General features: G+C 44.7%; 1 protein-coding gene across 6 annotated transcripts in view; it reads left to right on the forward strand.

Annotated features, from left to right (window-relative positions):
- The window catches only part of Unc-115a (actin binding LIM protein Uncoordinated 115a), a 593933-nt gene that overhangs the window by 394942 nt on the left and 174031 nt on the right, over window positions 1–24960 (forward strand). For all 6 annotated transcript variants that reach the window (XM_075676601.1, XM_075676603.1, XM_075676600.1 and 3 more), the window contains 3 exons: window positions 15487–15537; window positions 15648–15662; window positions 15749–15916. In XM_075676601.1, coding sequence (XP_075532716.1) covers window positions 15487–15537; window positions 15648–15662; window positions 15749–15916 — 234 coding nt within the window. The remainder of the gene's footprint in view (window positions 1–15486; window positions 15538–15647; window positions 15663–15748; window positions 15917–24960) is intronic.

Consider the following 24960-nt stretch of genomic DNA (forward strand, 5'->3'; position numbering starts at 1 on the left):
CTGATTAAGCTCAATGTCTCCGCTTAACAACACTGCAAGTAGACAAGATGAGTCAAAGCATTCTGTACAATATTCAGGCAAGACGCCTGGGCAAGGCAGCTCAACCAAACAAAGGGAATCTTTTGAATTCACAGGAATTGTGATATCTACTAACCAACACAAAAAAAACTGAACAGGTTTAGCTGCTACTGCATCCCATGGATGCTGCCTTGCCCACTGGCGAAGACATCTTGAGGGGTGGTTTCCGAAGGATTTGATGATGTTGAACTTACTTGGGATGGCCAGCACGAATGCTGAAAAAGTTCAAAGCAAGAGCCATCACTGTTGTTGTGAATCCCGGTGTTGGCATGAAAGAGTGTCACTGGCACATGGTGATGTTGTTCATTCCAAGATGCAGCACATTCACTGTTAATGGGTTGCAAAAAAATAGGCTCGATGCACGAGGCAAACACCTGCATGAAAAAGACACTGGTTTAGGTGCAACTGCATTCCACGGGTCCTTCCTTGCCCATTGACAAGCAAGGCAGCCTGTCATAGGCATACCTGCATACTGCTCCCCCTTGGGGGAGCAGTGATGTGGATGAACTTGTGTGTTCACGTTGCACTTTGTAAATGCCTCAACATTGGCCATGAGCAAAGCTCAGGCCCCCAAAAATTTCTGGAATCTTACTAGATACATTAGCCCATCTGCTTGTGCCTCCTGATTTATATGGGCTCTTAATTGTCTGCTCACCCTATTCATGCCCGCTAGCCAGTGTGTCCCCTGCATGGAAGTATGTATGCATATGTGCCCTCCTGTACTGTACTTATTTGCCCCTGTTACCGGGCACCAGATTGCAATCATTCCTTTTTGAATGACTTGCGGTAGTGTCGCTAAAGCACTCCAGCTGTGTCCATCCAACCACGTTTATCTTCTTGGTGATTTCAATTTTCCGCTTATCGACTGGGAACATATGTCATCTTCATGTCACGCGTCTCTGGAACTAATCAATCTAACATTAGATTTTAACCTGTTCCAAATAGTGAAGGTCCCTACACGCACTTCCAATATCTTGGACTTGGTTTTCACAAACGCTCCTGACACAATTACTTCTATTTCAAATATGAGTGGCTTTAGTGATCATAACCTCATCCAACTAGCTGTTAGCATCCCGAAGCCCGTGTCTGGCACAACAACTAAACAAATTCGTGATTATAACAGAGCAAATTACGATGAGATTAACTCCCAACTTGAAGAATTTTTTTGCCAAGTGCTACTACCTTCATTTCATTGTTGATCCGTAAACAACTGAGTGCTCTTCAGGTACAAATTAACTGCATTAGTAGACCGTTACGTCCCGATAGTCTCCATAACGACAAATCTAGCCCTTGGTTCAACAAGTCTCTTCGCGAACTAAGGAATAGAAAGAAGCGTTCTTATAACAGGGCTAAACGCGTGCGCACTGCTGAGGCTTGGCAGATATACAAAGACAGTTTAAACAATTACTGCTCAGCGATATCTTCCGCCAAAGATAAATATTACTCTCAAGACCTACCATCGCTGCTAACTTCCAATCCTAAAAAGTTTTGGCTAACCATATCTCCGACAAGAGATACTAACACCATAACTTTGCACGGAACAGAAAACATACCTATTTCTAGCCCCGATTGCCCCACCGTATTCAACACGTTTTTTTCATCTGTTTTCACTCGGGAGGACTTTTCCAATGTTCCAACTTTTCCGGAACTTGATGCCGCATACATGGAACCAATCGATATCACTGTTGAAGGCGTTAAATTACTCATTAGTAACCTCAAAATATCTACTTCCGCCGGTATTGACAACATTAATTCTAAGATTTTAAATATCACCATCGCTGCCTCAAGCAAGATCTTATGCCATATTTTTCAACAATCCCTAGCATCTGGAATGTTACCCACTGATTGGTTAAAAGGAAAAATACCAATTCACAAATCTGGAGATGTTCATACACCTGACAGCTATCGGCCCATACCTTTAACCTGCATATGTTGCAAAATGCTCGAGCACATAATCACTTCCCACGTGTACAGCCACCTAGAAGCTCACAATTTCTTTTTTTCTAATCAGCATGGTTTTAAGAAGGGATTTTCTTGTGACATGCAATTGTTTGAACTTACGACTGACTTGCACTTTAACATGGACTGCAACCTTCAAACTGACTGTATCTTTCTTGACTTTTCTAAAGCTTTTGACCGCGTGCCCCACTGTCGCCTGATTTCTAAATTATCTGCCCTACGACTTGACTCTTTAACATTATCCTGGATTCGTAATTTTCTTTATTTTCCAGAACAGTTTACTGTTAACAATTTCTCTTCCCCGCCTTCTTCTGTTAGCTCTGGTGTGCCACATGGCAGCGTCCTCGGCCCCTTACTCTTCTTAATCTACATTAACGACTTACCCACCCAGATTACTTCCTGCATGCGCCTTTTTGCCAATGACTGCATAATCTACCATCCTATTCACACGACTGACGATCACTTGAAACTTCAAGCAGATCTTAACCTTATCGCTAACTGGTGTAACAAATGGCTCATGACACTAAACTTTACAAAGTGCCAGGTGATGTGCTTCAGCCAAAAATGTGCAAATTCTAAATATTTGTATCATCTTAATAACGCTATGCTTTCCCACACTTCATCATATAAGTACCTTGGTGTTGTTCTTACAGAGAATCTTTCATGGGCCCCACACATCACTACTACATGCGCCAAAGCATCACATTCTCTTGGCTATCTATGATGTAACTTGCGAAATGCCCCGCCAAACATTCGAAAACTCGCTTTCCAAACATTCATTTTGCCACAGTTAGAATTCGCCACCCCAATTTGGTCCCCTCATCAAAATTACCTAATAAATATGACGGCAATGATACAAAACATAGCAGCCCGGTTCATATCCCGTAACTACAGTATAAACTCAAGCATTACACAAATTAAACTAGACCTACTGTTGCCGCCATTAGATATCCGCCGCAACATTGCTCTTCTGTGCTTATTCCACAAATATATTTACACTAATAAACGAACCCGGTTACAACTACAAATACCCCACTCTTTTTCACGCAGATTACATAATCAGTTCAGTTTCATGCGCATCTACGGTAAAACAAATGCATTTAATTCATCTGCACTACCACGTGCCATTCATCTCTGGAATGACCTCCCTGATAACATAGCCTCCATATCTAATCCCGACACATTCCGCTCTCAGTTACTCATGCTTTTCCATTAATACCGTTCACGAGTGACCAATCTAGTGTATGTTATCATGCATTTTTTTCCATGTTGTATATCATTTTCATAAACGGTATTCCTTTGCTCTGTTAACAGTAACAAGTGTTCGTGTGCGTTCAGATATTGCTTTGTATTCCTAGTGCCTTCAATATTGTGCAACACGGTAATCTTTTTTTAGCACTGTTCCTGTTGGAAATTTGTACTTTACTGTTTAATATGCCCCCCTTACTTTATGCCCTGCCATAGGGCCTATAAGGTTCTTTTGAATAAATGAATAAATATCCCCTGAATGTCTAAGTAAATTGCTCTAATATATTGTAAACACTGTAATTATTGTAAATAGGCCCTCTGTATGTTTTTGCCCCACTCTATGCTTTCTCCAATTCTTTGCCTCTTCATTGCACCATTCCCTTTTCTGGCCAATGCTCAGGTGTCTCCCCTTCACTGTGTCCTTGTCACTTGTGCCCGCAAAATATTTTACTATGAATTTCACATTCAACCTTTCCCTTTCATTCACGTCGCTGTTTCTGAGCCCGCCTCTTGAAACTTTGTTCCCTTAAGAAAAGGGTGAGGAAGGGAGGCTTGACCCCTCCCCTCAATCATCCCCTGGAAACACTCCAGTGTTCCCAGGGGATGGTCTACTCTGCAACTCCTATGGCGTATTCCATTGAGAGAACAGGAGCAGAGCGCGGCGCTGAGTCAGGTGGCAGTGCAGTGAGAGCCGGAACACTTGACCCGCCACTGGAATGCAGCGTACATCCAAAGAGCAGGTTGGAGGGGGATGTGGGGATGCGTGAGGACAAATGTACCATGTGACACAAGCACTCGACGTCCCAACATTCTCTGTGGGACAGCGGCAAACACTTGTAACAGTGTTGTGATCGTCGGGCGTTCACCGGTTTGCGTCAGCGTACAACATCCACTTGTGCAACGCCGATGCATCTCGCAACGTTTCCGCCTGCGAAAATTACCTGAAATTGTGGGTCCTGAAGTTCAATGCATCCTGCATTCAGGGCAATTCAGCTGCCAAGAGGTCCACCACTGGCCATGTGATGCGGAAATTTATTTTGAGCTAGAAAGAAGAAACAGGCACTTTTAACGATCTCACTGTCCTTGGAAGCTGAACAGTCTTTGCAATGTGCGAGTCCCCTTTCTGTCTTTGCTTCAGCAACGAAAATAGCTGTTGAGACATCGCTGCATACATTTCGTAGTCGTCATCATTGCTACTACTGTCATTCGTTGAACTTGACTCGAATCTGAAGTTGAGCTTCAGCAACTTTCGCTGCTGTCACCATCGAGTGTTGCAAGCACTTCAGCAAGGCGAAGACGCTTTGCTGCTGCTGTGCCCCATGCATCCGACTAGAAGCAAGGTGGACTAGAAATACCAGTATCTGTGTCTGAATCGTTCGTTGAGGAGCTCGTTCATATCAACAGCGTCAAAGTAACTGAGGCCAAAACAGCGGCTGCGCTTGGCTGTCGCCATTGCCATTGCCACCGTGCTTGCCGGCTGAAGCAAACTAAATAGAAATGAGGAGGATATGACGCCTTGAATCACGTGATTTTCTCCATACTCCGCTTTTCAGGCGAGAGCACCGCAAACTGCTCCCGGCTGCTCTCAGTGCAGTGAAACTGCTGAAACTGCTCTTGTTCTACCACTGGATGATAGCGCTCCCACTCCTGTTTGACCACTGAAACACGCCGTGCCTGGAAAGAGCACTTTCAGCGTGCCTTGGAGTGCTCCTGTTCTCCCAATGAAATTCACGTCTAGAAAGTGGTCAGCTGGTAATCCAGAGCTATTATTGCTCCAGAGAATAAAGTTGTGGTTTCAGAGAGTAGTTATTCATTTTTCAGCTCTCCTGAGTCGGCGAGGTGCCCTTGCCCAGGCACCGCTCGACTTACGAGTGAACATTCTTTCGATGCCTCACATCCGTCTAATCGATTGAAGCATATTCACAGCCCCTAGCGCCTGGTGCATACTCCATACTACTCTGAGTATTCCATGTTAACAGCCCTCCTTGTCTAGTTATTTTACAGTTTCTTGTTTCATGAAGCTTGATGCCCGGGTACCAGGTAAACAGCACTTTAAAAATAATGCTGCTACCCAAAGTACGAAACCTACCAAAACTTGTTCCCTGTGTGCTTCGCTGGTTACCTGCATTAGAGGGGGAACCCCCCATGATTGTATGCATGGTGATGCAGCACACCGCATGGCACACGGAGACACCTCTGATTGTTGTCACTTAAGTCATAACTTAATAGAAGGTCAAGGCTAGACATACAATAACACATCCACAGTCATGCTCCATATGCATGCAGAGAAAGAGCGAAAAAAAAAAGCAAAGCAGTGCATTCATGCCCTCGCCTTTCTACAGGCTCTCTCAGCAAGCATGGAAATATGCCATGGGAGTAGCCCCGAGGCAGCTTATAGTCCTGTTTATAGAGATGGCGCCGACAAAGCGCAAAGCTGTGTCTCTTGAGACAAAGCTGCAAATTTTGCAAGACTCAACGTATGAGCTCACGCAGTCAATGATATAAACAATTCTGAAAACCGGGAGCACTGCAATCACGATAGGTGGAATTGGTGGCCATGCTGATCAACGGAAAAGTAGGGCTTTGTGCACCATGGCAAAAACTCCCATGATAGTAAAACCAACATGGTGGAAGCCGCTTACATTACTGAGCTCTGGTTGCAGGCTACTATGAAACAGGTGGTGCTTCGATGGAGGAATTTTTTAGTGCAGTTAGTGCTCCCTTGTTCTGCAAAATCTCCTACAAAGTGATCGTTGTCGTGACAAACATTGACATTCAGCTATGGAGTCGACAGCAGCAGCGGCAGGGACGAGATCGACAATGGCAAGTCTTTGACCTTGACGTTCACACAAAGCGCACTTGAGTCGCTCACTGATTTCATGCATGCTAAAGGATTGCTGCCAGTGTTTGCGCAACAGCTGGACACGATGCCCATTGCAGTTGTAAACGTAAAACTGCTACAAAAGCGAGTTCAGATTTCTGACTATTTTAGTACACTTGACGCTCTGTTTACAGGTCTAAATAAATGTTTCATTTCTCACAGCCTACTTTCTACAATACCATATATATAGTCGTATAAGGGCTGCACTTTTTTCTATAATCTTGGCTGGATGCAGCCCTCACATCAATCAGGCCGATGACGGCCCTGTAGTGTTTCTGCGTCTGTAGAAGAGGGTAAAAGAGGTGCAAATGGCGTAACACTGCAGCAAACGACCTCGAATGTCTGACCAAATGGGGCTCCCTTCTATAGAGGTAAAATTCCACCAATCTGACTGGGAAAATGCTGCCAACACAGCCGAGACAATACGCCACACAAAGAAATAATGGCGCGGTGGCGCTGGCCTGAGCGGTGTCGACAAAAAAGCAGCTAGTGTCATCTAGCAGCAATGGAACTAAATTCACTTTCCAGCGGGACATTTTGAATTTTCACTCAAAATATTGCCCTCTAAAGTGGAGGTGCCATTGGCATAGCAAGGGGAGGGTCGATCCCCCTCCAAATTTTCTGAGGACCCCCCCCCCCTTTTTTTCCTTTCCCACAGAGCAGAAAGTTTCAGGAGGTGGGCTTCGAAAGAGTGTCAGTGATGAAGGGGAAAGCTTGAATGTGAGAGCAAGGCAAGGGCTAGTGGCAGTCCGAAGTGGGGGGGGGGGGAAGGGTTGTGATGGGGCGAACCCCTTTCTAGTGCACAGAACATTGCGGCCCCACTCATGGCATGCCTCCACCTAATCCCTTGTCATGGGGCGAACCCCTTTCTAGTGCACAGAACATTGCGGCCCCACTCATGCCATGCCTCCACCTCATCCCGTGTCATGGGGCGAACCCCTTTCTAGTGCACAGAACATTGCGGCCCCACTCATGGCATGCCTCCACCTCATCCCTTGTCATGGTGCAAACCCCTTTCTAGTGCACAGAACATTGCGGTCCTACTCATGGCATGCCTCCACCTCATCCCTTGTCATGGGGCGAACCCCCTTTCTTGTGCACAGGACATTGCGGCCCCACTCATGGCATGCCTCCACCTCATCCCAGATCATTTTAACCATAACTGTGGAGGGGGGATCAGTGCTAAAAATTCCACACATAGATAAAGATAGGATGAGCACATGCATAAAACATGGAGGCATTGTTGCTCCCCAGCAGGCCTTCGTATCGTCGAACAGCTTCTCATTTCTGGTACTTGACCAAATCGTCAACCACGCTGCATGGAAGAAAAGCATTCCAAAAATAATGCGACTTGCTTGTCTAAGATACGCATAAGCACCACCCCTTCCCCCCCCCCCCTTTTTTTGCAATCTTTTTCTTTCCACTGTCTCCGACTATCACTGTGTCAGTAAACTGGAAAAGAGCTTGCTGTTAGGCTAATTCGTACACACTGTTAAAAATGAAAACAGGGCAAAAAAATTAATTAAAAAAAATTCTGGGGCTTTCTGTGCCAAAACCACGATCTGATTATGAGGCACGCCGTAGTGGGGAACTCTGGAAATTTTACACAGGTGTTTTCACATTTTGCCCTCATCGAAATGGGCCGTCATGATTCGATCTCACGACCTCATGCTTAGCAGCCCAAGACCATAGCCACTACGCAACCACGGCTGGTACAGGGCAAAAAACAGCACAAGAAGGACCTACAGGATGCCGATTTGCACACAGCAAAATATATCAAGGACAGGGGTGCTGGGCCACGGAAACTAAGTACCCGCCACAACAAAAAGGTGGGAGGACAGGTAGGTGAATGGCCTCGAAGTCCAAGCAGAAACAGAAATAGGAGAATGTTAGGGGCCGCCTCGCCGTTCAACAACCCGGTGAATGGGAAGAGTGACAGAGACTAATAGAAAAGAATTTTAAGAAGGGAAGTAGGCTGATAAATATGAGGAGGGCGGGAGAGGGGGTGGGGGATGTGCATAAAAGGCGTCAAGAACAAAGTTGGTGGATAATTATGTACATAGGGAGAGCCTCTCGTCACTGCCCGATTGCTCAGCACCAGATGGCCATGACCAGTCACCTAGCTGGGGCTCACCGACCCATAAGAAGTGCTGCTTGCTGTGGAGAGTCCATCTTAACTAAACGTCTCGACAATTTTCAGAATAAAGGGCTGTCTGAAGGCACAACGCTTTCAAACCTCTCGGAGGTACTGGCCCTTATTTTGCTGCGAACTACGGATACCGTAATTTTTACAAATGCTTCTAAACAGAAAGCAACCTCTTTGAAAGCAGCCTGACTGTCTGCCTTGTCAATTTTAGAGTCTGATCAAATAACAATATGTGTTGTGTGATAACTGCAATACCATGATTGCAAGTTACTTCCAAACATCTCTTCAAACAAGCCGGACAGCAGATCACCGAAAGTGAGTGAAACTTGCATCATATGATACTATCAAAGGTCTAAGGCCAAGCTTCGTATGCCACAAAGACTCAAGGTCTGGTCGCCACCTGAGGAAGGGGGCTACTGTGGGCTCCCGGCCCCCTGCCTCCTTTACCCCAGCAAGAACATTTAATAAAGTTTTGTATTTCTCTCTTCTTCCTGTATTTTTAAATCTAGAATAATATATCATGCCCACAATGCTGAAAGCAAGATTGAGTGATAGACTACTTGCAAAATAGTGCCCGCCCTCTTCAGTACGTAGCTGTGACCGTACCCATTAGAAGTCCTGGCTAGAAAACAATGGTGATCTCCACTGTTACCTGTGCAGCAACAAGTCTAGCCTGCAAACAATAAGATACACGATAGTGTTTTGTCTTGTTTTTGTTTGGCCCTGACTTTAGCGTTGTTTGTTTTTCCATCTCATATACCGTAAGTCATTGACATACATTATATAACTGCATCAATTTGTAATCTATATTTTTGTTTTTTTACTATCGTGATATTTAGAATAGCATAAGGATGATAGCATAATTTGACGCAAAGTGGCTGCACGCCTTAGCAATGAAGTATTTTTCTCAGAAGCTAAGCAAAGTGGTGTTTTGACAATGCAAAAACATTCCATTTTCATTGTTTGAGAGCTTTTCCTTGGGAAGTGCTAGGAGTTTGTCTTTGTGTGGTGTACAACCTCCATATATATCATCATCAGCCTGTTTTTTGTCCACTGCAGGAGGAAGGCCTCTCCCTGCGATCTGCAATTATCCCTGTCCTGCGCCAACCGATTCCAACTAGTGCCCGCGAATTTCCTAATTTCATCGTTCCACCTTGTCTTGTGCAGTCGTTGACTGCACTTCCCTTCTCTCTTAGTACCCATTCTGTAACCCTAATGGTCCAACGGTTATCTAACCGGCGCATCACACCCTCCACCCCGCATTACACCCAGCATTACACCCGGCGCATTACACCCCGGCACATTAAGATGGACCTGTCCAGCTCGATTCTTTTCTCTTGATGTCAATTAGAATGTAGTCTACACCCGTTTGCTTTCTGATCCAAACCGCTCTCTTTCTGTCTCTTAACGTTATGCCTAGCAATCTTCGTTACATCGCTCTTTGCACAGTCCTTAACTTGTTCTTAAGCTTCTTTATCAGTCTCCCAAGTCTCTGCCCAACATGTCAGCACTGGCAAAATGCACTGATTGTACACCTTCCTTTTCAATGATAATGGTAAGCTTCCAATCAAGAGCTGAGAATGTCTGCCATATGCAAAGCAACTCATTTTTATTCTTCCATGAATTTCCTTCTCATGATCAGGCTTCCCTGTGATTGACTAGGTAAACATACTCCTTCAGACTCTAGAGGCCGTCTGGCGATCCTGAACTCTTTTTCCTTTGCCCGGCTATTTATCATTATATTTGTCTTCTGCACATAATCTTCAACCCCACTCTCACACTCTCTCTGTTGAGGTCCTCAATCATTTATTGTAATTCGTCTGCATTGTTGCTGAATAGAACAATGTCATTGGCAAACCGAAGGTTGCTGAGATATTCGCCGTCGATCCTCACTTCTAAGCCTTCCCAGTTTAATAACTTCAATACTTCTTCCTAGTACGCAGTGAAGAGCATTGGAGGGATTGTGTCTGCTTGTCTGACCCCTTCCTTTATAGGTATCTTCCTACTTTTCTTGTGTAGTATTAAGGTAGCTGTGGAATCTCTGTAGATATTTTCCAAGGTATTTACATAAGCGGTGTGTACTCCCTGATTACGTAATGCCTCTGAGTGTTGGTACAATCTCTACTGAATCAAATGCCTTTTTGTTATCTATTAAAGCCATATAGAGAAGCTTATTGTACTCTGCGGGCTTCTCGATAACCTGATTGATGACATGGATGTTATCCATTGTAGAGTATCTCTTCCTGAAGCCAGCCTGTTCCCTTGCTTGACTAAAGTCCAGTGTTGCCCTTATTCTATTGGAGATTATTTTGGTAAATATTTTATACAATACTGGTGGGAGTAAGCTTAATGGGCCTATAATTTTTCTGTTCTTTAACGTCTCCCTTTTCGTGGATTAGTATAATGTTTGCATTCTTCCAGTTTTCTGGGACCCTTGCAGGCGATAGACACTACGTGTAAAGAGCCGCGAGTTTTCCAAGCATAATGTCGCCTCCATCTTTGATTAAATCGAGTGTCATTCCATCTTCTCCTGCCGCTCTTTCTCGTTTCATGTCTTGCAAGGCCCTTCTGACCTCATTGCTAGTTGGAGGAGTTTCTTTATCCTGTTCATTGCTGTTTCTAATATAGAGGCATCCTTTCTCCTCTGGGTACTGTACAGGTCAGTATAGAATTCTTCCGCTTCTTCTACTATATCTTCGAGATTGCTGTTATTACCCTGCTCATCTTTCAGTGCAGTACTTGTGCTATGCCAAGTTTCCTTCTCACTGGTTTCAGGCTGCGTCCATTTTCTATGGCTTCTTCAGTGTTTCTCACGTTATAATTTCGAATATCATTTATTTTCGCTTTGTTGATCAGTTTCGACAGTTCTGCGAATTCTATCTTATCTCTTGATTTGGACACTTTCATTCTTTGTTTCTTTATTAGGTCCTTAGTTACTTGGGAGAGTTTGCCTACTTGTTGCCTTGGTGCCTTGCCTCCCACTTCAATTGCTGCCTCTGAAGCCAGCCTAGTTATGGTTTCATTCATTAGCTCCATGCCATAATCATCTCTCTGTTCTAAGGCTGCATATTTGTTTGCGAGTACCAGCCTGAATTTGTCTGCTTTTACTCTTACTGCCTCTAGGTTTACCTGTTTCTTCTGGACCAATTTTGCTCTTTCTTTCAAATTGAGGTGAATCCTAGCCCTCACTAACCTATGATCACTTCACTTTACCCCATCTAACACTTCTACATCCTGCACTATGCTGGGATCAGCAGAAAGTATGAAGTCAATTTCATTTCTTACTTCACCATTAGGGCTTTTCCAGGTCCACTTTCTGTTGCTACGCTTCCTGAAAAAGGTGTTCATTATTCGAAGCTTATTCCTTTCTGCGAATTCAACCAGCATCTCTCCTCTAGCGCCCCTCGAATCGACGCTGTAGTTGCCAATTGCTTGTTCAGCAGCCTGCTTTTCCCCCACTTTTGCATTGAAGTCACCCATTACTACAGTATACTGAGTTTGTACTTTTCTCATCGCTGATTCAACATCTTCATAAAACTGATCTGCTTCCTTGCCATCGTGAGTGGATGTTGGAGCATAGGCTTGTACTACCTTTAATCTATACCTCTTAAGTTTGATTACGACTACAGCTACCCTTTTATTAATGCTGTAGAATTCGTCAATGTTGCCCGCTAGTCCTTATGGATTAGGAATCCTAGCCCACATTGGTTCTTATCTGGGAGACCTCTATAGCACAGGATATGTCAGTTATTCAGCAATGTATAAGCCTCACCAGTTCTAATATCACTAAGGCCAATTATATCCCAAACAATGTGTGCGTGTGTGTGTGTGTGTGTGTGTGTGTGTGTGTGTGTGTGTGTGTGTGTGTGTGTGTGTGTGTGTGTGTGTGTGTGTGTGTGTGTGTGTGTGTGTGTGTGTGTACGAGAGGGGGGAGGGGGGACATAGAGGTAGTCGTCAACATTGACCCCCCCCCCCCCCCCCAAAATAAATTTCTGGCTATGCCACTGAGGCGTTGTAGCCTCTTCCATAAGTATGTACAGTATCTATTCTTTAGTGGAATTGGCAAATGTGGATTTGGAGCTGCAAAGTCATGTGGCAGCCTTTTTTTTTCTCTCTTTACGGCAGTCCAGATATAGTGATGATCGGTTATAACGATCAAATTTTTCGTTCTTCTTGATTTCGTTACAAGTGGACTGCCCTGTATTGTAATTGGGCATGCAAATGGTGATCTTTATGGCCTGTTGAATCTGGCTTCCCTTGTAACCAGTTTTTATCATGTTGGAAACCGTACGATTTCTTCTATACGATTAAGCTGCGAGACACTACAAACGGTACTTCTATAAGAGGCTTTGCTGGTGGGTAAGCACCAATTAAGCCCCCACAGACATTCTGTGATGACTCGTACATTTAACAATTTCGCAATGCAAGCTGCACCATGTCGTTCTTGCTTGATTTATGTCAGGTCCTAAAAATGTAAAATTGAATTGCTTGTCACTTGTCAGAAGGGCATGAACACTAAACTGCATGTCTTGAAACATTCATGCAATGTTAAATTCTAGCCATTAAATTCTAGGGGGAGCAGAGTAAGGGCTGTTGTGCTCACACACATGCATCTGCCTACACCAAGTACCGAAGCCCGGCGAGCCTGTCAGTGAGATAAGGTGCTGTCGTGCATGGTTCTTATCATGAGGAGGGTTGTGTTTCCCTCTCTCTTTGTGAAGGCAAGGCTGATAAAAAGGACAGCGCAGCCACGCCGTGGGTGCTTTGTATCAACCGGCAGCAGCTGTGCCACAACAAAGTAATGTCGTTCGGCGTCGTGTTCCTGTCTCGGCTCGGAGCCCTGCTCGGCCAAAACGTAACAGGGCCACTAAACACTTTTGGTTTTGCAATTTCATGCATGTCTGTTTTATTTTGACAGTTGGGCCAAGCATGTAAACTGTTTATATATTTGGTTTCCATCATGTGCATTATTGCTATTGTTACGTCGAGTTGGTGTCAGTCACCTTGACAGTACCTTTCATTTCTTATTACTGCCTCGGACACAACCACGCTCAGGGGACCTTGAGTAGACTCAACGAGATCTTCACCCATGAGTTGGCCCACATCAGCTTCACTGCACTAATATGTAGTCTTAGACAGTGATTAAATATATCTTCCATATTAATTATAAACTTGTTGCATCTCCATCCCAGCTTCACATTCTTTGTTGCACAGGACATATGGCAAGTTTATTTGCGACACTTGACAATGGCTCAGTTGTTAATGTAGCGAAAACATCAAAAAATTGATTATGTATGGCACAAATAAGTGCACAGTGATTCAAGAGATTATTTGAGACTATATCAGGTTTCTTATATTGCCATCTCCTATTAACTGAATATTTGCTCTTGCATCTGAAAAAATCCTTCTACTACTGCTTCTTTTTGAAATCACCTAAGAGGTGTTTATGTTTGCCACAAGATTGAGGCTTGTAGGAAGGCCTGAAGAAATGGTTTCCTTTACCTTAAAGGGGCCATGACATGATTGTGCAACTATTATTTAATGTTGTAACACAGAGAAAAGGTGCCAATATGGCTTCAAAAAATTAAAAACTGGACTCTCAGCATTTATTTTAGCCCTAAAATTCAATTTGAAATCACTGCCTCATGTAAGTCGCAGTTTCACCCTAAATGCAAAGCATCGATTGCAACAGCAAATTATGAGACAGCTATACGAAGTAAGGGTAATAATTTTGTTGGTCATATAAATTTGTAAGTATTCGCTTACTGACTAAATTAACAGGCATGGTGTCACGCATGTACAAGCAAAAGTGACCAATCATGAGCACATCACACTTGATGAGCGCGGAAACTGGCTGTTGAAACACTGGTGTGAGGAAGTGCGGCAGCAGCATCAACCACATTGGCCTTCGTGCTGCCTCTCGCTTTAATGCAAAATAAGGGGCAAGAACACAGTGCGCACAAAGCTATTGACACTCAACGCACTCTGTCCCCATTGCAGATTGCTTTCAAGATACGCGGTCGCTGCTGGAGTAGAACCCCAACCCCCTGGTTTCTTGCACTCGCATGCAATGGAAGGCGGCGCAATTTGTCCCTGCTTTCCTTTCTTGCACGAGTGAGATCGAACCACCATTGTCGGCTTGCCCTCACACGTCACCTACAGCACACAGCCACGATGTTATCACACTTAAACTATATATGGAACATCACGGCGACGGCAGAAGTGTGCCTGGAATGCCTATGTAATAAAACCCTCCGACCGCACGGTTGTGTGCCGTCCAGAAGTGCAAAGCCACCACTGCTGTATTGTCTGCCACATGCACGCTATGCATGTCCACCTCTGTGTGAGTGCAACCACGAAGTGTGGGAGTAAGCTCTTGGATGCTTCACATTATGCCCTCAAATTTTCACTCACGTAGTGATCAATTTCAGTAGGATTCTTCACATTGTGCCCGCAAACTTTCACTAACGTAATGATCAATTTCAGTAGAAGACTGTCATCCTCTTTCCTTGAACAAGATTCTAGGGCATCACTTTCACTGTTTGAGCAGCTTTCTTTTGCACATGTGACTCACTTGTGAGCTGTCAGTGGTAGATGCCATCATTCGAAATCTGCCAAGAGGTGCAAAAAGTGTGCTATTCCCAAAATGCAGTCTTTGTGCACTTTATGTAGTAGAAAACAGACTGCAATAAACACCTCTCTCCAGTGCTGACAAAATGGCGGCCATCTATATTGTAGAACACGAAGACTGAATGAGCTCTGTCTTTGAGGTGTTGAAAATGTGCTGACATCTGTGTAGTTAAATAAAAGGGAAATAACCACGGATATCAAATGCTGGCACTGCAGCTGTCTATAGTAGAAGAAAAACTAATTGGATGTTTAGTTGGTCCAAATTGCTTTGAAAACAGAATCATTGCCATTGATGAGCCAATTTAGTCCGAAGCAAAATTGACCAGAATTGCGTTTATGAGCTAAGCTGCCAGTAGCTGCCACAAGTAATGAATGGTGCTTGCCGGTGGGCAAACTTTTGTTGGCACCCTTCTTCTGAACAAGAGGTTTGCATTGCACGGCTGTGTGGCTTGCCGGGCCAGGATGCAGTAGCTGCGTGTCTGGTTGCAGTGGGATTGTGCATGCCGTAAACATGGTCCGTTTAAACTGGCCTTGCTTCTTTCAGATGGTTTGGGAAATCGAAGAAAGCTCCCAATCAAGCCTCACACAAAACAAGGCAAGTATTAAATTTACTAGTAATTTTATACAGTCAAGATTGCTTTTGAGGCACTTTACCCGAATTTGTTTTATATGGTGCAAGATGTTATAGTTTTCCTTTTTTTCCAGGAATGCAAGTTCTTGGTATGTACCTGCGACACATGACTGGCACGGTTCATTTATGCGGTTGCTCCAATGTGTCTGAATGTGGAGATATGTTGGTTTTCCAGTGGACACGATCCAGTCCAGTGTGCCTCGCCCCAAGTCTCCTCACATGAACAATGAAGAGCCCATTGAATTGGCCCACTTTCCGGGTGCTCGGCCACCCAAGCCCACTGAGATCCCCAAGATTGAGAGGGATGATTTCCCAGCACCACCGTTCCCTTACACTGATCCAGGTACGAACTTTACTAGTCCATGTGGACATTCTTGCAGGACCACACCTATAATGTGTTTGGATATGCACACCAAATGACACGTTTCTCAAGGGCTTGGTCTGCATATGCACACAGTTCTCCCCCCTTGAACTGGATTACTCAATGCGGCAGTGAATGGGAAATTAAGACATAATTGACTGATTAACAATATTTCATTGCCATATTTACCCGATTCTAATGCATTCTCATTCTAGCAGAAATTCTACAGTCGAAACCACTTATGGCGATTCCAGATATAACAATCTATCTGTTATAATGGCCACATTTCATGGCATTTATGATTTTTCAACTCTACCAATTAAAACTCTGTCCAGGTAAAATGGACATTTTCAAAAGCACCATACTATTACAATGAACGCTTCAAACTCTGTGTAAAAGGAGGGTGCACGCAAAGTTCTGAAGTACGGAAGCGCGACCAAACTGGACGCACCAGAATGTACAGCAAACTAGTGCAGCACCTGGGTGGCACTGCATGCAGTCTTGGGCGCTCTGCACAGTTCTCCATGTGGCCCCGCATGCTGTTTGGATTATTTGAAGCAGCAGCTGCTCAAGCATTGCTATCGATATTTACGCGGCTCGAGTCAGTGTGAACACAACATGGCACAAGTCGGGGCACAAGCCAGTGATTACGGTTCTTCGACACTTCATTTGCATTGCTGCTGATAACGGTTTGTGATTGCGTTCTACCTTTCAACTCCGCACTTTTTTGGCCAAAGCGGCATTAAAAAAAATGTAACTTTGCGGCTCATGGCGCGCATGTGGCCGATGCTGCAGCCATAATGGCAAGATGTATGAAAAATGCTGGCCTGTGACAGTGGTTTCCACTTCCAGCCATCTAGAACACTATAGTATCATACGCAGATCTACTCGTATCCTGCTGATAGTAAACTGCAGTCGAAACCCACGATAACGATATCCCACAACAATGAAATTATCACAACAAAATATTTTCATTTCCATGGTGAACGGCCATAGGATTCAATGCATTTCGTACCTCTCGACAATTAAGTCTCGCGTACTACAATCGCGTATCAACAAAATTTGCCGGGACATAACCCTGCATATTACCTACTCATGTAAGGCTAGCAGGCTCCAAAATGTGCTCAAATGTGATTGAATTGTACTAAAATTGCATAAAATACCACCACATTACATTTTTGTGGGCACTGGCATTTTTTTATTACAAAAACAACCAAGCGCCTGAAGCGATCGCATTCACTGCAAATGCGTCATGGCCGCCATCTTTTTTATTGATAGCCTATTTGAAGCTGCATGCATGGTGCTACCGACACGTGACAACAGTTTTTGCACACCTAGTGCAGTGCATACTGTGTGCCTCAGTGAGAAAAATGTAGCAAAAACTAAGCAATCCACTGACGTGGAATTGTTTATGGCACTTAAGGTAGCAATAGCAGCATGGAGTACCACACATCGGGCGATGATTGAGCTATTGTCTGGGAATACCCACCCCGTCCTTCAAGAATGCTTGTTTTGGTGACGACTGACAGGCATTGCATGCGGATACAGCGCCGGAGGTAGATTTGCGCGAAGGGGCCGTAATCTACTGCCTTCGGGTGTACGCGATACAATCACTTCCATGCTCGGCACTGGACGCGTCGGTGGCTACAAGCGGGTGCGGGAGAAACGCTGCTGCATGTGGGTAGGGCTGTTGCTCTGCGTCCGGGGCCGAGTTGCACAAAATTGCAACAACAAAATTCTTCTGAAAGCGATTTTTTTCGCATTCCTCGCCGATTTTATTATTGCAAGGTTCAACTGTATATCGCAAGTTCACGAAGAAAATATGACGGTGGATACAGTCATAGTCACAAAATGGCAAGTGATCGAAACCAGCCGGGTGCCTTTTCGAAGGGCCTAACAGCACATTTCGATCTTCAGAGGACGCCTTCAACGTAAACTTGAGATGTGGAAAAGTGCCGGGAACAAAAGTGAAAGTACTAAAGATCCTATTTTCAGACCAAAGTGGTGCCTTTTATTTATTTATTTGCATGCTTTATTTGTATATCTGTAGGTGTGTTTAGACTGCAATAAGTACAACACAAAGCAGTCAGAACTTTAAAAAGGTTAAAAATTGAATCGCAACTGTCGTCGCGAGCTACAGCATAATTAATTTTTGTTCATTTTGATGGGCGAGTCCACATATAACGAACTACTGATACAAAGACCACTTTTTGCCGAACTATGAAGTTCATTTTAAACAGGTTCACAAACGGCGTCAGACTTCTCAACGTAGGCAGCATTCCTGGCACTATGCTGCACAGCTTGGCATAGCACCAGAAATGCTGCGGCCAATTACACCGACACATCTGATGCTGAGTTGTGCGAAATCAGTTTCTTCTAAAGTTACAGGTTGAAAATACCACTCCAGATTGCAGTCAAGCGCAAAATGAAGCAACAGCAACCTTCTGAAAAACATGCTCTGTTGTCATTTTGTGATAGTGATGACAGCTCTGACAGTAGGCTGTGGCCAATGCCAAGTTTTGGTTTTGTATCCGACTGTAATGCGCAGGCAATTTTCTAGCCCATTTTATTCCTAAAAGAAGGTGCGCTGTAGGTTTGAGTAAATACAGCATTTATTCACGGCCATGTTTTGTGGCATCGCTTGTACATCATCTCCGAAAAATCCAACAAGATCTGCTATGGCATCAGACATTTCAGTCACCGTTATGCATTGGATCAACAGAAATGAGTCAGTTTTGATCAGAGTTTTATGGAGTAAGTAGCGCTACCACAGTCAAGTGCGAACACGTCCAAGATATGGTCAACTATTTACCATATTTATGCGGTTGTTAGATGGTCACAATTATAAATTGACGGTGCAGTTGAGGGACCCAAGAGAGGGAACTTAAGTATGCGCACTAATATAAGGTGATATAGAGTAGCTGATGGATTATTCAGACTCTGCTGCGAATAAAAATTAAAAATTTTTGTTTGCAGTAAAAGCACCATTTAATTTAAATCCCCTTTGCTGGAAGTTTGCCCCTTTCTTCAGCGAGTCAGGGATAGCTTTTGACTAGAAGAGCCTGGTGAGTGAGCCCAGTGCCGTACTGGAATGAGCACCCTTTCTCTTTGTCATGAGGTGTTTGGCGACATCTACCACCACTAATGCTTGTGACTTGCCAACACTAGGCAAGGAGTATTGGAAACAAGAAAAAAAAATATGCAGATTCCACGCACTGCGGGAATTCATGTCAGCGAAGCTTTCTCCGTGGTTTGCGTTCATAGGCGATTTTTGGCGATGATGTTGACAGCATAGGACAGTTGTTATGTAATGTTAAACGTTAGCTTGCATGCAATTGTGTTTGTGTGCTTAGTACACAGAACACACAGTGAGGCTTCTTTTTTTCTTATTTTGCTCCATTGTTCATACGTCGGGGCTGAGAGGGGCAACAAAACCTTTTATTGAAGCATTACGAGAAGTGGCTGCTGCCACGTGCCCAACAAACCAGCACCCGCTGGCCTCCCAGGTTTGCATCGCACACACTAGTGTTGCAGGGTGTAGACTTTGTGACAGCTTTAAGTGTTGATTTGATGGATGACTGTTTGCATATTGTCGTTTTGTAGCTATGGTGCTATGGTGCTTTAATACAGCCCTGCGACAGTTGTCCACATGCACAAACATGTTTATATTTAAGAAGATAGCAGAAACGTGCCGTACTGTACCTTAAATTATTTTTTCTTTTTTTAAAAGTTTGTCCACAACTGTTTAGTAGCAACGTTCCTTTTATTGAAGTGGCCCCGAACGAAGCATGCTTTCTGGCGGCACCTTTCCTTTCTCCCACGTTCCTCCCATGTATACAAGCTGCCACGAGCGAAGAGTGGCAAGGTTGTTCTTCAACATTTTGTCACGGTGTTGGCTTTACGCATTCTCTGTCTCTTCTGTATGCCATTCTATCTCACCTCCGGGCTGTTGCACGCGAGTACAAAGTTTAGTGCAGCAGTTTCTGGAATGCTTTTGCGGGGGCTCACGTGCAATTAAAACCATCTGTGGAGCATTGTGTTGACCGCCGGGGAGTTCCAGATTGCATTATGGCAACGGCCAGGGAGCTCCAGAGGGCATTGCAGCCACACACACCCCTGCCACGTACATTATACACCAACCACCCCCCGACATGGCGTGCAAGACAGCAACAGCAGCAATGGAAAAAATCGAAGGAAAAGCCAAAGAAGGTTTTGTTGTAGAACACCAAGTAGGATGCTGATGCATGACATGCACCGAACTATGCTGTGTAGAGTGTGCGATACATGGATCGATGGATGTTATGAGCATCCCCTTTGGAACGGGGCAGTAGGTTACGCCACCAAGCTCTTATTTTATTGCCTAATGTCCTACCTATGTTAACAGAGAAATAAAGAAAAAAAATGATCAATTCCCATAAACAACGCCAACGTTGTACGCCTCCACCAATCTTCGAATCGCCTCTTGCTAATCTCTATTGCGGACATGTTTACTTTCCCTCTGCTCTCGCTGAACCCAAGGCTTCAAGGAGGCCAGTGATGCCTAAATCGACCGCTGGGTAGACGTCTTCACATTCTAGTAAAACATGCTCAATATTTTCCCTAGCCTTACCGCAGCAAGCACATGCTTCTTCTTCCTTCTATCTCGCTTTATAGGTGCGTGTTCTAAGGCATCCCGATCTCGCTTCGAAAAGTAATGAGCTTCCCTTTGAGTTATCATAAATTGTTTCTTTCCTGATTTCGTTTTTTCCTCTTAAGTAGTTACTCATGGCAGGTTTGTTTTCCATTGCCGGCACCCATGAGATTAATTCAGCCTCTCCGACTTTCCGCTTGACGTTCTTTGTTGCTGTGTTACCCACCCTACAGGCCGCATACTTGCTGGTAAGCTTCCTAGTTCTTTTCCTCCACTGTGAATCAATGTTCTTCCTGTACAGATACCTCAACACTCTCCCAGCCCATTTACTTTCTTCCATATTCCTCAGTTGTTCTTCATACTCAATTTTACTGCGAGCTTCCCTCACTTTAATACTGGTCCAGCCCATATCACCCTGCACAGCTTCATTTGTAGTCTTCCCGTGAGCGTCCAATGCGAGGCAACCCACTGACCTTTGGTTCCCATCAAGTCCTGACTGTACCCCTGATTTAAAGCAAACACTCACATTTCCAAAAGTAAGTCCTGGAACCATTACACCTTTCCACATACATCAGAGCACCTAGTACCTATTGTATCCCCATATCACTGTTTCATTATGGCCGCATTTCTCTTCCCCTTTGCTGTTATGGTTTTTTCCTGTGTTTCCATATATCCATTGCCTTTGTTTATTCATATACCAAGGTACTTATATTCTGTTACCCAAGGTATTTCCTGGCCCTGTATCTCCACAGTGTGTTCACTGTTTTCATTGAATACCATAACACCTGGTTTTCTAACACTAAGTTTAAAACCTAAATTGTTGCCTTCCTGTCCACAGATATTAGCCAGACGTTGCAAATCACTTTGCTTGTTAGCTAGCAACAAAATGTCATCCGCATAAAATAAACCTGGGAGCTGCTGCTCTACTACTGTACCCGCCTGTTTGTATGAGAGATTAAACCCGATATTACTTCCTTCTAGCGCCCTCTCCATCCTCACCATGTACATCATAAACAGCAGCGGGGATAAAGGGCACCCCTGCCTCAGTCCCTTGTTGATATCAACGTTCTCCTCACTCTTCATCCCTTCCCATTCAATGAAAACGGTATTTTCTAGGTAAATCTCTCTCAAAAGCTGTAGACAATCGTCACCTAAGCCTTCCCCTTCAAGAATATCCCACAAAATGTTGCGGTCTACGTTGTCATAGGCTCCTGTAATGTCTAGAAAGGCCACATATAACGGTCTGCTTTCTACTTTTGATATTTCAATACGCTGAGTAAGAACAAATAAGTTATCGTCCAAACGCCTACCTATTCTGAAGCCATTCTGAACTTCTCCCAAAATGCCATTATTCTCTGCCCATGCTTGAAGCTTTAATTTGATTGCCTGCATTGCTACCCTGTATATTGCCGATGTAATGGTCAACGGTCTATACGAGTGCATTCTATCTTTCTCTCCCTTACCTTTATAAACTAAGTTCATTCTACTTTGTCACCAACTGTCTGGTATTCATCTATCTTTTAAAGTTTTTTCCACTGCTTTAACTAGAGCTTCCTTACTTTTTGGTCTTAGTTCATTTATCAGCCTAACGGGAACCTCGTCTAGCCCTGTGGCTGTGCGCTTAGGAATTTTCTCTTCAGCTTTCTTTCAGTTGAAATTTGTCAGCACCAGCTCCTTTTCCACCTGGTTCTCTTTCATGCTCTTTTTTTCTTCAAATACAACCTCGTCATTGCCTTGGAAAGATTCAGCTGTTGTTTTTCGGATGTAATTTATTGCCGCTTCCCCCTCCAGTTTGTGTCCATCTTCATATAGGATTTGTTGTTGTATTGTTGTTGACGTCCTGCCTAATAATTTTATGTGGTTCCAAAATAGTCTAGGTGCGGCCTTCTATTCCTCACATATTTCTGACAACCAACGTTCACTTTCACCTTTTTTTAAATTTATTTTATTTATCATACCGTCAGGGCCATTACGGCATTATAGAGGGGAGTGGTTACAAGCAAAACGGGTAAATTCAACAAACAGGAGTTACTAGTGCAGAAAATTATATACATATATGTATATACAAAACTATTTAACAAATGGCACCTAGATATACAGCGTTAGCTATGGCGTTTGTGAGTACAGGTTGAACAACATGAAGAAAAAGGTTCCTAGTTATACCGTGCTAGCTATGGCATCCTTGAATAATTGGTGATCTGCGATATTGGCCATCGAGGCGGGGAGGAGATTCCACTCATTGGAAGTGCATGGTACAAATGACTGCAAAAAAAGTGTTGGATCTGCAAAATGAAATGCCAACCTTATGAATGTGATCTAGTCTGGGCGATACATACGGAGGCGGAGAAATAAGTTTGTTGCGTAGCAGTGGGTGATGAAATAATTTATGAAAAAGGCACAAACGGAACATTTTTCGACGTGATGACAAGGACTGTAGGTTAAGGCTAGATTTCATGGCACTTATACTCGCGGTCCTATTATAGTTAGAAAGAATGGAACGAGTAGAGTTATTCTGAACCATTTCCAGTGAGTGCATTAGGTTTTCTTGACCAGGATCCCAGATTGAAGCAGCACACTCAAGTTTAGGTCGTATTAGAGTTTTATAGAGGACTAATTTTAAGAAAGAAGGTGCTTTGGAAAAGTTGCGTCGTAAGTAACCTAGCATTCTGTTAGCGTTACTTATTATATGGGTGATGTGGGTATTCCAAGTAAGATCGAAGTGATGTGAAGGCCAAGGTACTTGTAAGTTGTTACCAATTCTAATGGAGCGTTATTAAAGGAGTACACAGCTGGTTCACTGGTAGTTCGAGATACACGCATGAATTTACACTTGTTAACATTTAGTTCCATTAACCATGAATTTCACCGCGCAGAAACGGCGTTAAGGTCAGCTTGAAGCCTGGTTACATCCTCGTCGCGAAGAAGCAGTTCCAACGCGGCTGCGCCTGCCGGGGCCATAGCTGCCTTGGCGTGTTTTCTACACCATGAACCAAGAGCGCCAAGCGACCAGCTCTTTCGAGGCCCATGTTCTAAACGGGCGTGCAAAGGGCCTTCGGCCAATTCACCGCTCTGTTTCGATAGAGCATTTATCTACCGCAACGTCATTTTCGAACGAGCAGAAGACGTAATCGGCGACGGAGAATGCCGCCGCGCGTTCCTCAACAACAACGAAGACGCCCAAAGTGGATACCGTGGGAGTGGCTGCCGATTGGGATCGTCGCCAATTTTCCCTCCCAACAGGGAGAGGTGGACACTCCGACCGGGGAAAGGATGGAGGAAGATGCTGCCCCGAACATTTACGACGACAAAACTGATGACGACACAGGTGGCTGTTCGAAGACAGTCATACATAAGCGACGCATCCGGCAAACGCGCGCTAAGACTCAACCCTCCGAGAACATCTTGGGCATTCCGGACGCCTCCCAGCCTACCGTACGGAAGCGCATTCGGAATCAGAACCTGCCTCAACTTCCTTTGCACGATGAAAAGATAATTCTGCGGCCTCACGGAGGACTTTGCCTTGATAAGTGGACGCGCCCAGAACTCGCCAGTGCTCTATGGAGTGCAGCCGGCTTGACCACTGACGATCGTCAGGACATCATATTCCGACTGTGACCTCAGCAGAACTTGGCAATCATCAGCACACCCCAGTCACACGTAGCCGACGCATTGTACAAGGTGAGGGAGCTGAACCTTGGTCAGCGGGTCTATCCCATCACGACATATTTTGCGGCCCCAAACAACTCATGCAAGGGAATTGTTCCTGGCCTTTTGCCCGGTGCACCGTCTTCCAAGCTAGTGGATGAGCTTGTGGCTCCTGGAACTCTAATACTTCAAGCACGAATGATGGGTCAAACCAACGTTGCGTTGGTAACATTTGAAGGACTTAAAGTGCCTCGCTACGTGCGGTTCTGTGGTGCAGAACTCCGCTGCTACCCCCATCGACCCCGCCAACTGGTTTGCAAGATATGTCACAAGCTCGGCCATTGGGCTGATTACTGTCCTACGCCGCACGTGGTCATTTGCGCGACGTGCGGGACTGACAACCCCACGCCATCACATCCGTGCACCCCACACTGCAGATCCTGTGACGGGACCCACCCTACAGCGGATCCAAACTGCCCGCGGCGTGCTAAGCAGACACTGAACAAAGCTTGGGTGCGGAAAGCTCTCGAGAAAGAGCAGCGTGAACTCCAACCCTCCAGCGACCCGACCACTACCACAGATACGGCAGAGACCCGAACGTCGCGCGCCCCAACGAAGGAAACCAGAAAAGTCCGGTCGGAGACGCGTTCGAGATCCCGTCGCAAGTTCAAGTCTCTGTCCCGATCCCGCGAGGCATCAGTGCGCCTCCCAGAGAAGCGCCTTCCTTCCCCATCTTCCCAAGAACCCTACA

The sequence above is a fragment of the Dermacentor variabilis genome, unplaced genomic scaffold (genome assembly GCF_050947875.1).
Source record: "Dermacentor variabilis isolate Ectoservices unplaced genomic scaffold, ASM5094787v1 scaffold_12, whole genome shotgun sequence".
NCBI lineage: Eukaryota > Metazoa > Arthropoda > Arachnida > Ixodida > Ixodidae > Dermacentor > Dermacentor variabilis.